The sequence below is a fragment of the Scomber japonicus genome, chromosome 16 (genome assembly GCF_027409825.1).
Source record: "Scomber japonicus isolate fScoJap1 chromosome 16, fScoJap1.pri, whole genome shotgun sequence".
NCBI classification, from domain to species: Eukaryota; Metazoa; Chordata; class Actinopteri; order Scombriformes; family Scombridae; genus Scomber; species Scomber japonicus.
Window position 1 is genome coordinate 14317025 of NC_070593.1, and position 13781 is coordinate 14330805.

At 39.4% G+C, this 13781-nt stretch overlaps 1 protein-coding gene across 3 annotated transcripts in view; it reads right to left on the bottom strand.

Moving 5' to 3' along the window:
* The window catches only part of LOC128375828 (ribosomal protein S6 kinase alpha-1), a 35249-nt gene that overhangs the window by 6446 nt on the left and 15022 nt on the right, over positions 1-13781 (bottom strand). The window contains exons 1-8 of one of the 3 annotated variants that reach the window (XM_053336246.1): positions 7375-7548; positions 5769-5822; positions 2747-2863; positions 2512-2593; positions 1382-1462; positions 1151-1230; positions 917-1023; positions 314-351 (exon numbers count right to left, since the gene is read on the bottom strand). In XM_053336246.1, the coding sequence (XP_053192221.1) occupies positions 314-351; positions 917-1023; positions 1151-1230; positions 1382-1462; positions 2512-2593; positions 2747-2863; positions 5769-5822; positions 7375-7416 (601 nt within the window). In that variant the 5' untranslated portion in view covers positions 7417-7548. Of the gene's footprint in view, positions 1-313; positions 352-916; positions 1024-1150; positions 1231-1381; positions 1463-2511; positions 2594-2746; positions 2864-4350; positions 4644-5768; positions 5823-7374; positions 7549-13781 lie in introns of those variants that run through there. The other 2 variants (XM_053336245.1, XM_053336244.1) reach the window with 2 other exon arrangements.

Consider the following 13781-nt stretch of genomic DNA (forward strand, 5'->3'; position numbering starts at 1 on the left):
GTCCCTCTGTAGCTTTATCAGTGTAACTTGTTCTATTGCCTCTGTAAAACCTCCTAAGGTCACCTTTGATTTAATGGCAGCAGGACCCGGAGTAAATAAATGGCTGTAATTATGGATGACGATAAGATAAAGTGTAATTATTAACTTGAGAAACATATACAAGCTCATATGCAGATATCTGAGTCAGCGAGATAAGGCCTGTCAGTTTGCTGTGAGTAATGAAGGTCAACTAAGTAGAGGACAGGAAAGTGTGGGTGAGAGAGAGAGAAAGAGAGAGAGAGTGAAGGAGTGAAGGAAAGAGCAGGAGACTCACCTGTGAGTTTGATATGTCCCTCCTCATCCAGGAGAATGCTAGAGGACAACATTGTCAAACGTTAGAGCAATGATGATAAGGAACTAATAGATAAAACTAATCCCATCTAAGTATAATAATAATTTTAGAAACTTTACATCATGTTAGGCTGTGGAGTTAAGAAAAGGTTTCGTATATGAGGTGGAAAATGCATCAATAATGTTTGTTAGGCCTTAAGGATAAATGCATGTGTTTAGGATAGAAATGCTGATTGTAAACATTTCCAGTGCATGTATTAGATTACTCCAGAAAAGCCTCTTTTAAAGCACTGCAGGAGGGCTAAAAGCTTTTTCATAAAGACTGCAAGACTTTATGTATGTCTGAGTAATTCCAAAAGCCTTCTATTGCAGATCTAGTCCTCTGGAATTTACCCTTACAAATGTGAAACCATGCCAACTTTGAAGAATTTTTGACTGATGGTGAATGCAGTCTCATACATTTACTGGATTGAGTAGATGGTCACTGATGCTGCAGTTCAGCACACAAATCCATCACGATTAAATATACATTGTTGTGTGTATGTTTATTGTACTGTGCATTCAGTGTGTGACAATTTGTTCTTACTTTTCAGGTTTGAGATCTCTGTAAATGATGCCCAAGCTGTGGAGGTGGTCCAGTCCTAATGCCAGCTCTGCAAGGTAAAACTTCACATCTTCCTCTGTGAACATCACCTGGGAGACAGAGACACACCAAAGAAAGTAAGAAAAGAGAAAGAATAAGAAAGGGAGTGAGATAAATGACTGGACTTATGACTGAAGAAAAGAAAGTAGACATGTACCACAAACACACAATGCTCACCTCTTTAGAAAGCCTGGTGAACAGATCGCCCCCTCTGAGAAAGTCCAGGATCAAGTACAATTTCCCTTCAGTCTGGAATGCTACAAATACACAAATGGAAAGTGTCAGTAAAATCCACTTCCCTAAATCAGACAACACGAGTGATAAAAGGGATGAAGCAGTAATTACATCAGTAGAGTCAACAGAATTGGTTTGTGAGTTAAAGCAAAATACAGTTTCAGGTTGACTCACCATAGTGCAGTTTGACAACAAATGGGTGGTTGACATCTGCCAGGATGTCTCTCTCCATCTTTGTTCTCACACGGTCTCTCACTGAAGGATAAATTAGAGCACAGCTGTAAGTGTGGCTGTGTAACACTTGGATGAAGTGGACTTGAAAAAAAAAAGTTTTCATTATTGATTTTAACATTTAAATGGAAATGTAGCTTCACAAAGTTATCCAACTTCAAATTTCCACTTTACCCACTGTACTAGCAAGGATGCATACCCTAACCCTAACCCTTAAACAAAACTTAATTGTGATCAGTTTTGCTTATTCATAGTTGTAGAGGCTGTCAGGTCATCCAGATTTTCTATTGAAGTTGGGTAAAGCCATCTGACCTTTGGATACACAATGTAGTGTTTTGTTATGAAAAAAGAAAAAGAAAAGTCATATAAAGTAGATAGTGACTCACTAGTGTGCCCACAGCATGTTTCATTAGTTCTCTCTCACCGCTGTTCCCCAGCAGGTGGGTTAATAACAATTTGGCTGTTCTTACTGAATAGTGAGTTAAATGAATCCAGCAGCATCATCTCTACTCTACTCCATACTAAATGCTCATGCCAGTAAAACTATAAAGATGCTAGAGATGCAAACTGGGGCCTATGTAAACCAATCTAATTCCCTGGTGTTTGTCAAGAAAAATGAGACCACAACACCTGTGTACAAAAGTGAAAGATCCACTGCAAGCTGTGGTGGTCTTACTTTGCTATGAAACTTCTATTGATCTGTGTGGTTCTCTTTGGGTTACAGGAAAGGCATCCACCCTCTTACAAGAAACTCGGGGTATTGCCACTTGAAAACAAATGATGACAGCGCCACAAAAGCCAAAGAGAAGCTTACTGTAATTGTATATGCTGGGAAAGTCGCAGTTCCACAAATGCAACAAATACCATGCTGCAAGTACTGATGACTGATTCTGATGGGTTTTTTTTCACAGTCACTTCATCTTGATGGTTAGTCGTTAAAAGAAACAGTGAGTTTAAAAACTAACCATCCAAAACCCAAAGTATTCCATTTATTCAGGTATAAAACTGCTTCTTGCTTAATGACTTTATACTTTCCCACTATAATGACACCACTACATCACAGGGTCCTCTACCTTTGAGTGTGGCCTTCTTGAGGACCTTCATGGCGTAGAGCTGGTTGGCATCAGGAGGGGTTACCTTCCGCACCAAGAACACCTGTAATCAGTGCCACAAACACACCAAAAAAAAACCTATTACTGAATATCAGATCAGCGATTGAGGGTCTGGGAGTGAAAAAGAGGAAATGAAAAAGAGATATGCACTATTAAAGAGGGCCACATAAAAAGCAATTGTGATTATGTATGTTACCTTTCCAAATGATCCTTGTCCCAAGACTTTGAGGAGCTCAAACTGAGAGGCATCAGCCTTCTCTGAGCCCTCTTTGACCACATGGGTGATGTTGATCTCCTTGATTTCTCCATCATCCTGCAGTGTGAAATAACAGTGAGAAACAGTATAAACAGTTAGTCGGTGATTACAGAGCAAGGATGAGGAAACTGTATGTTTTAGAGAATTGTCTGAGAAGGATAGAATGTGTCAGATTCTTTGCTTTGCAGAAGGCAGCAGTTCTTTCATAGGAGTTTCCTTTACTGTAAATAGCAATACATCAAAATAAAACACTACAGAAAGAGGAAGCCCAGTAAAAAGTAAGATGAGTGCCTGAGAGCGAGTGATTATATAGTCAGTGTAATGTGGTGTTTTTTTAAATAGGTTTCTGGAAATGATGGTCACTGCAACATTACATGCAAGGAACTATAACATTAAACCTCCAGTGCACATTTAAACAGCACAATGCCTTCCAGTGGTTCATTTTTCTGTTTGTGGAGACAAGATGTGTAACCTCAATCTTGGCTTTTTGCTCTGAGACTTTTAAGACAACATCTCTGGTTCTGTATGGGGTGGAGCACTGGCAAACGCTGACAGCTGCACCACATGAAAACTCCCTGCTGACCTGGTGTCAACCTCATCCCCAACTCAACAACACCTTACACAAAAACATAAACAGCATGGCAACACTAACAACACCCTTTCAAGATATCAGCTTTTCTCAGTTCTCGGAATTAATAATACTCTGAATTAATAATACTCAGAAATATACACCCCAGGCCTAAAATATGGCACATAACTATAGTTAACCTGTAGGCAGCATTTCAAATTTAACTTTGTAGTTAAAGAGGAAATGCTTGTTATATACTTGTACTTTTGAGCTCACAGTTACTTGCAGGGTTTGTTATACCAAACATTATGGACATGATTATCCTCCATGCCCAAATACAAAATATGTCATGCATTTTATATTCAGTACAACAAGCAATGGCAGCTCATAAAATAAAATAAATTGTGTTTACATGAGGAGGACCATGCTGAAATGACATTTATGAATTGTATATTTTTTTGATAATCATTAATCAAACACAGTGTATCAAGTAAAAGCACCACAGATTTGATTCTTCTATTTTCTTGTGGATTTGCTGCTTGTTGTCATTTTTCAGTGTTTAATGACATTTTTAAGACAATGAATGGATTTACTGAATAAATGACTGCCATACAGCTTTTATAACAAAAGTAATGTTAATTTTAATAAAAGGCAGATTAATCACTGATGACAATGCTTCAACCATACAAACAAACGCCAGTACCAAAGACCACTCAAGCCTGGTACTCTACTTGACAACAGGAAACATGCAAGCAGCTGCACTTTTTCTGCACTGTTTCTAAACAACCACCCATGATAGCAAATACCACAGTAAAGCTTTGTCTGCATTTTTTCCCATATTGATAAATCCTAATTATCTTCCTGTTTATTTTAAAAATGACATGCTTAACACCATCATAATGCTTGCAAATTGCAATAGCTATGTGGTGGCTAGTCAAAGTTTATCAAGATGTTAAAATGAAGATTGTCATTTTACCGTCCAGTGGTTCCTCGGTGCAGATACAGTGTCTGTATCGTGGCTTGTTGTAGCTGCTGATCTACAGCTGTTGCAGTGAGCAGGACTGTCAGTCAAAACTTTGTTCTTTTTAGACAAGTAGAGGGTCAGCAAGCGGCTCAAGTTGAACTTTCTCTTGTCTTTCTCCATCTCAGCATTGCAGAAACTTCTGCTTCATCAGCATACCCATTTGCAAGCCAAGGTAAACACCCTTCTGCTTCACATAAATCATTTTAAACCTCACCTCTTCTCACCACAAGTACACTTTAGACTCATTTGTGATGTTAGATTAGTTCTGTGGACTGCAGGTAAATATGGAAAAAACTCTCAGCCTTTGCCCTTTAACTATATTCTCTGCAGGGGCCCTCTGCTGTCATTTTTAACTCTTCATCACCATTTTCCCTTCAATTATCCTCCCTCACCCTCGGTCTGTGTTGGTCTGATTAGCCTGGTGTGTCATCAGTGACTGAATGCAGCTGAAGTTAGCTGAACGGGAACCAAAGCAAGCAGGAAGGAAGAGCTCGCTCTCATTCTCACAGTCCTGCACAGGTCCCACACACATAAACAGCCTCACATATTCAACCACATGCATCTGTGGTTGAAAAAGTGAGAGAGTGAGTTCCACAGAGATTAAGAAAGACATTGAAACTGAAACAAACAAAAAAAGAGAGTGCTTGAAATAGTTATAAAAAAAATAGTGCTTTTCTACACCTCTGACCGGAAATCATAAAAAATGTCACTGCATATGTTTCTGTGCCATCAGTAATTGCCTTGATTCCAAAAATCTTTCCCCACAATCCAACAAAGTAAAAGCTAGAGGAAAGCACAGAGAGGATGAGGTGTCCCCTCTCAATGTCAACACAGCAGGGACGATTCCGACGACTCAGTGCCTGCAGATGACAGATATTTTCCTGTCTGTGGCCAGGCATGTCCATCTCTTTCCTCTCATAATGGTCTATTCCTGCCCATCCTGTCTCTTAAAACGGCCCTTAACAGTCCTCAAGTTCCCTTTAATTATTTTTCTATCCTCCATCTTGCACTTTATTGCCTTTATAAATACCTCTTTAAACAAGAGAGAACAGGCCAACAGGGTTAACTTCTCTCTTGACCAAACAATAGCATCACTGAGCTGCCACAAGACCTGCAGTTCACAAACATCTAATCACACTGCATTGCAGTCCTTACTCAAAAAAAAGATCATTTCAGAATTCCTGCTGCTTTAGCCTAACTGTGCTAGGCTGAAGTGGATAAAATGCAGAGATGTTACAGTATGTCGTTCATAAGGATGATTCAACATAAGCAGCCAAAGCAGTTAGCTGGAGTGTGTTTGCTTTGCGAGGGAGGAGCTGCAGATAGGTCTGGTATAAAGTAGCAGTACAGTACAAGTGGTCAGAGCTTACCTGGACTCTAATATTGGCAAAGTCCTTCTCTATCCAGGTGATATGAGACTCGTTCTGACAGGGGAAAATGGTTGTGTTGGAATGGAGATGTTAATATGGCTGACAGAGGACAAATTACAATACAATACGTGGCAGTAATGGTTCGCAAGGCTTCACATGATAACCCCACAATCTAAAAAATGCAAAAAAATATTATACATGGAGAAACAAAGCTCACAATGGAAAAATCCCTCCTCAATAATTATACATACAATAAAAAATAATGCCTCTGGAATTATAATTAAATATCTCCTCAATAGTAATTATCAATAATTTTGATAATAAGGAAATGTGTAAAAACTCTTGCATGAATAGCACTAATACCTGCCTTAATGTAGGTAAACTAGTTACAAGGTGATTTTTTAAATATTCACTCAAACTAGGCTCCAGAATGCTTGAAATAATCCTCAATCAGAAATGCAGCAAAGAAGTCTCTATAAGGCCTAAACAGTAAATTGAGGAAGGATCAGAATAACATGGGTGTGCAGTTTCCCGCCCCCACATAGAGTAAAGCCTCAAAGAAAAGGTGTCGTTACACCCTGATTGGCAAAGAGGAGAATGCATCCAGTTGCTTTTCATTATTATTTTGGAGCCAGTCTGAAATTAAAAACCGTCCAATCAACTCAGAGGAATTTCAACATTCAGCTATACAGATTGAGAAAAGGGAAATGACGCAAGTTCCAAGAACCGGTGACTGTTACAAAACCATATCATGACCATGACCATATCATGACTATCATACAGAAATACAAAACAACATGTACTGGACACAAATGCATTGCAGGTATACTCCATACATGCACACACACGTGCCCACACATGCGGGCAGAGGGGTTTAGAAAAAGGACAAGGTGTTTGATGATTACCACACTAGTAACAGGAAACCCCTCTTCTCTGTTATTTCTAACTTCCTTTTTTTCATGAACCAATCTCTCTTCCTTCCTGCTTGGTAACCCCAACATGGCAGCAGCGGGGGAGCTGCATTTCCCAGCATCACTGCTACTCAGTAAGATTTTCTGCAAACTGATGCAGCACCAAAACACACAAAGGGTGTTAGCGATATTTACAATCTAGAACATGAGGAAGTGAGTGAGTACGCCCAGTGCTCATTTGACAATTTAATGGGGTCATTTTGACACGCATGATCTTTAGATTGTGTTAAACTGGCTACACATTAGGCTAGTGAGTCAGAACGACACTGAACCACAAAAGGGCACTGACGGATTATCAATAGCCTTGAATGAATGAATTGGACATGAGGAAAGAAGGAACAAAAGTTTAATCAGTGAAACTAACTGCTTACGATGAGTTTTAGGATTGGAGGAGGTGGAAGATAAACATGTCCTCCTGTGTTTCCTCTCACATCGCTTCTTAGAAGATGGAAGCTCAGCATCGCATCCACACTCACGTTGAAAACCCCTTCCTCTTCTCCCAAAATATCCCACCACTAGCAAACATACTCACACACATGGTTGCTCGTTTCAGGCAAGTCCACAGTCGCCAACACACCCATCACCCACACTCACACAGAGAAGCTGAAATACACATGAAAAAAGCAGCCACTTGCCTCTTGGTTGCGGATTTTGGTGCGGAATAAGAAGCTCAACATGTCTGTGTCCACACTTGTCCATGTCACTAATACTGTTACAGGGGTAATTGACTCTCTGCGACACTTGTTGACTTACAAATGCACAGCATTTCAGTCAGAGTTGGCTAACACCTTCTGTGTGCAAAACCACAATTATAGATGCAATCTGCATGCACGCACACGAAAATGGGAAGTGAAGTTATAAAAATGGACATGAGCAGCCGACTGACTTGTATTAAGCAGGAGGAAATGGTTCCAAAACAGCAGGAAGAGGCTATTAATTAGGCTGACAAAGAAATAAAGCAAAAATACACATTAGCAGGGACACAGAGCTGTTGCAGGCAAGTCAGCTCAACTGCTTTATACACTTTGATGTGCAGTCAAATGAAACAAATATTGACAAATTTAGGCACTCTATATGATTACACAAGCCTCGGTTAGCAACTACAGGAGTTCGCAGAGAAGGAGTGAAAAAAGACTGCATGCTGATGCATGCTTGTAAAGACTCTGTGTTCTAACTGCCTCTGACAGACAAGAGAAAATGGCGGTCCTGTTTGAAGTTTGCAATTCCTTTGGAATCTCATATGGCTACACTCCAACAATAGCTGGAAGACCTTGATACCTTTCATGTCATAGTTCTTTAAATTCTTTCACTACCAAATCAACACCAAAACAAACTAACTGAATACATCAGTTAAAATTAAAACTTGTACTGAGGCATTTCTTGCACCTTCAGTAACCTCTGTTCTGAAAGTGTGAAAGCAGATGTACCTCCTGTCAGATACAGAAGTGATGTAATGCTCTTCAGTAGACACAAGGGGCCAGTGCAGGTCCACAGCCAAAATAGTGGCCAGCACTAAAAAGAAGAGTGCATAGGAGATAGGAGCTATAGCCAAGTAAGGCCATGTTCAAGCTCAAGCCTCCTCCAAATCTCAGTGTTGCTTCTGACATCAATTACAGCCAGGGAGACAAAAAGTGGGACAGAAAGGGAACATGTGGGAGGTGTAAGAGGCTGCCCTACAGCTCAAAAACTGTCCAATTACAACAGCAAAGGTCAGACAGGTTTAAGCCCGGCAGCAGCCAGGCCTTGTCATAGTGTCTTGAGGTAATACACTGGAGCCCTAACCTGCACTATATGACATGAATGCAAAAAAAGAAAAGAAAGCGCCTGTTTAAGGTTAAACTGGTGCTTGAACACTAAAAAAAGAAGTTCATTCAGGCTTCAGCTGTCTGAATAACACGAGACAATTACAGTATTTGTCTCTGCGTGTCTCACTGGAGCTTCTCCTCTTTCCTGGAAAATAGAGCAGCAGCACCTGCACGTCTTCAAATGCATGACAGCTCTGACTGTTGGAGCAGAGGAGGAGGGAAAAAAAAGAGAGAATGTCCAGAGCGAGGAGACAGCTTAAACGACCAGTGTACACAGAGGGAGACAGAGTAGTCTAAACATCCATCCAACCAACCATGCTTCATTCTCATTACTGTGAAAACAAATATCCTACACTAGATTTGGTCTGCATGAACGCGTACTCACACAGAGGGGTAAAATACACTACATAGGGACTCTGCAGAACTGACTAAAATTACATAATAATCGCTGAGAAGAAGAGGAAACTCTTTACAACATGGTAGGCAGGATGGCAAAATGAATACCCCTTTAAGAGAAATAAGCATCATATTTCTGAGTGCCACTTTCTAAAAACCTTTCCTAAAAATTTGTACTTACTACATTCATTAATGGTTAATGATGTAATCCAGTAAGCTACTAATAAGAACAACTTTTTGAGTTTGGTTAGTGTTTATCAGGAAAACAACGTTGCAACTTATTTACACATCTGACTGCATGAAAGAAATGCAGATTAAACCACCTGTTAAAGCCCGATTCAGTGATGTCATCAGTCTGGTCACTGTAATTCAGCACAGTTCAAGTAGGGTGCTTGGACCCTACTTGACTTGCTTGCTGGTCTTGTATTTAACATAACATTTTAAGAGTTATGGACAGAACACTTGGTCTCCTACTTGAAAGTAAAAACATATTACCACCAAAAGAGGCATAACACCATCTATGTACACATGTCTGTACACATGCACTGACTGGTGTAGGAAATGATTGCCAATTCCCAGAAAAGTGTTGCATCTGTGCGTGTGAATGCCTATACCCTTGCGTCTTTGTTTACAAGTGTCCACAACATCTCCAGGCTGGCACCCAAATCTGTCAAATGAGTCCCAAGAATGTCTCTCTATGTTTTATTGGAAGCTTTCCCTGGGGCAGACGGGCAGAGAAGAGATTTAAAGAATGTCATAAAAGAGGCAAATTGAGAAAAAGTAGAAATTTTAGGTTGAAGCCGGCAGACTAACCCATGGGATCACACCAGAGAACTAGCAGCATTGCAAATACTTACAGTCTCAATCCATCACTACTTAACTTGATTATCTGTGTCTTTGCTAGTGCTGCAAGAGCTTCATCTACAATATAGCATTTAGACTAAAAGTAGGAAAAGATTATGTTTTAGAAGGAGAACAAACACTAAAGAAAAACTATATCAAAATAACAATATTGGAAACCATTACATGTAATACTTCCTCTTTTTTTAATCAGCAGTTGTCATTAGATCCCGGTCAATTTTAGAGGCCGATGCCGATATTGGGGAGCAAAAAAATTCAGCCAATTATTCTATACATAAATACATTTTTTGCAATGATCCCTAAAACATTAACCATGTTTGACAATTACTGTATATATAAGGGAAGCAGGATATTTTTATTGTCCAAAATGACATCAATACACTGAAACAGGGAATTTATACATAAATTGGAAAAAAAATACAGAAAATGCCTATATGCTTTACTGCCTAGGTAACTTAAAAAAAATGTTGGCATAACTTATACAGTGATACAGATTTATTTTGGATAGGCCAATATCAGCTGATAATACTGGCCGATCGATACTAGAGCCTTACCGATTGGCTGGGCTCTAGCTGTCAGAAAAGCACAGCAAAAGAATGAAATGGAAATATAGAAGGAAACAATATTTAAAAAAGAAGTCATTTGGTTTTGTGAGACATTTGAGACAAGTCCCAGGATGTACAGTCACTGTTGAGAAGTAACATGTTTTGACCCTCAAGCCCCTGATGTAGAGAACCATTGGGGTTACTGTAATACCCACCCTTTAGCAGACTTTGCCATCTGTCCAATCTTCTCATCCAAATACATCTATGGCATCCACACACCCACAAATACACATGTACTTTTATAAACAGATTTGTAATAAAAATAAAATTTAAAAATCCTTCTAAAACTAGACTAACACTACACTGACTACACTGACTACACTGGCATGGCACAGATGCTAGTTTTATCAAATGCCAAGTTGAAGGTGGATGCTACAGGAAATGTACCAGAGGTAGCACAGGATTAGCACGGACGCTACAGGAAATCCTGTGTTGGCATCTGTAATATTAATAGCACAAGCAAGGATAGCAGTAAGATGATAGGCATGATAGGCAGTTCAGTGCTGGGCCAGTTGACATGAGGCCATAATGGCCTTGTGTAACATCTTCTGTGGAAGGGGTGGTCAAAAAAAAACAACTACATTTTATAAAGGAAGACAGAAATGGCAGGAGAAAGAAAGAGAGAACAAAAGAGAGGGAGATGCATCAGAGGGGGAGAGATAGAGGAGGCAGAGGGAGAGAAGAAAAAGTGGATTCTGGTAATAAAACAGTGAGGTCATCGGAGTTTAAACTAAGCTGGCTGACAGCAGTGGAAATGTATTGCAGTGGCATGCATATAATATAGGACAACACCTGCATATACACACATACACACAAACACACAAACACAGAGTACAACCTATAAAGAGACAAACAATAACATTGCTGAAGCTTCATGTCACTAATCTCTAATATCTGTCATCATGTAACCATTCCTGCTCTTCACACCAACCAGAGTGGTCTAAAATAGCAACATCATATCTCATACTTCCTGCTTCCTCCCTCTCATGGTTATCCTCTTTCCTTAAATATCAACCTATCCTCTTTCCATTCAAAACACACACATGCACAGAAACCAAAACACTGTTGTATGTACTAGTGCATTTTTCCAATATCTGTCTTAAGCTTGTCTCACTAATCTTCTATGATAAACAAACACTATGCGGATAACCACCAGCATTGTTCATATCTTAAATCCAGCAGCACAGGGAACTGGCAGCACAGGTACAGTAAGAAAATCTATGGTAATCATGTAATCAGTCAGCCACCCATATGTATATGTTTCACCAGTAAGATTAAGGTGTAAAAAAAAAAAAAAAAGGTTAATTATCTTCTCTTACTATATTACATATGGGGGTAGTTTCTGATTTCTCCTACAGTGGAACAAGCTGTAAACACAACATTGACAACCTATAAAACTTGTTATGGTGAACAAATGAGCTAACTGTTCATTATTCAAACATCCAGTAGGTATTTAAAACATAAGCATTCAATTGGAGTTGCGTTTCTGCTGACACAATGAAATGAGGTCAGTATTCACTCTCTTTTCAACTCTGTTTTGGTGTCCACTTACTCCTGAGGGAAGAATGTGTCTCTTTTGCTGCTAAATGCTCCATTACCCCATTATGTAGCTTGTTGTTAATTGTGTCTGTGTGTCATTTGGTGCTTGGTAGATTTACTATACATGAAAGCTTGTTAGCACGACACCGAGGTGATAAGAGCAGTGAAATTGAACCAAAACAATACATTTGTGGGCCATAGAGCACACACTAAAACACTCCATGAAGCTGAGATGAACTGTTAGAGTGAGGTGTTAATTCTCTGTGATTTTCTCATTTCAATTGTAATTCACTGTTAATATAAAATTTGTGCAGCTTTAACTTTTCTCTCTTATTATAATTTAAGGAAATGCAGCATTAAATTAAGAAGGACAAAATAAACAAAAATCCACATTTAGTAAATAAAAGCAGTAGAATAAAAAGTATCCCATGGTGACTCATCTACTTACTAAGCCACTACAAATATGACAAATGGGGAAAGCACAGCCACAATTTTCCAGTATTTGATTGGAGCTCTGCCTTTGGTCATGTCAGACTGTGTTAAATCAATGTGAAAGAAAATTACTTCTGAAGGCCATTTCCCCATTAAGGTTCTGTATATTTACACTCAAAAATGAATATGTGGTTCTGACACAAAAAGTGAAAAAAGTTCAGGAGTCTTTCAAAGAGATGCCAAAAAAATGAAGTAGATGAAAAACAGTCTGATAAGTAACTACATCAGCTTCATCTGAAAGGGATAAACATCATTCGGAAGAGGAAAGCCTATGAAATACGTTACTGGAATTTTACATTTCCTCTACTGCATGACACTGCTGCCATGGCAACCAGTGTCAAAGGTTATATACTCCTGAGTGCAATGCTTAAAACTGCTGAGAAGGAAAAAAGAGGTGAGAGAGAAAAAGAATAAAATATAGAAAGAGACAGAACACACAAATACAAGACTTTAACATGAAAAGTGAAATAAGCAAAACAAGAGAGAAAAGAGAGAAAAGAAGAGCAGAACAAAGAGGATCAGCATCCATGTTAATGAGGACTATAAAAGCATAAGCACACTTTCCTTAAATTGACCCCGAGAGGAAGAAGCATGAAACTATGGCAACTATGTTTTCTGTCTCCATCTTCCAGCATCCTCTTTGTAAGATAAGAGGTGGAACAAAGGCAAGGCCATACACACACACACACACACACACACACACACACACACACACAAACATTTTTAGAGGATGCTTCCAGGTAACATTTGCTTGTATCCACTTTCACAAATAGAGCACTTCTGAGCTTTCACACACTTCAATGTTGCAATTTTTTTTGCCTGAGTCCTCCTCTCCTCACCATATATACTGCATGAGAATGAATTCATCTACATTTTTTCTGGAAGTAATACATTTTGATGGCCTTTAAAGGTTGGCAGTGTAGCTTGTGACTCCAATATCAGAGACCTTTCAGAATACACAGACTTATCTATGAGACAATGCACACACATGCTGGATGATTGATGGGGCTGACTTTCTGTCAGGGTATGCCTGTGTGTTCACTGCACTGTACTGTACTAATGTTTGTGTATCCCTTTAAAAGTGTGTGTTTTTGTGCATTTGATCTTGTGTGTATATGGGTTATAATAAACCTTTTTCCCCCTCCTGGCAGCACAAGTCGCAGTCCGGGCTTAGCGACGCCGAGGACACAGTAACCATGACAACTGGGCTCATAGCAGCCATGAATGGAAGGAGGAGGGGGATGAAGGCAAAAGATGGATGGATCATGAGTCTGAGGGACATCTGGTTCAAGCCTAGTAGGTTTTTAGTCTGTTCCCACTGATATCGCTATTTTGGACTTGGAC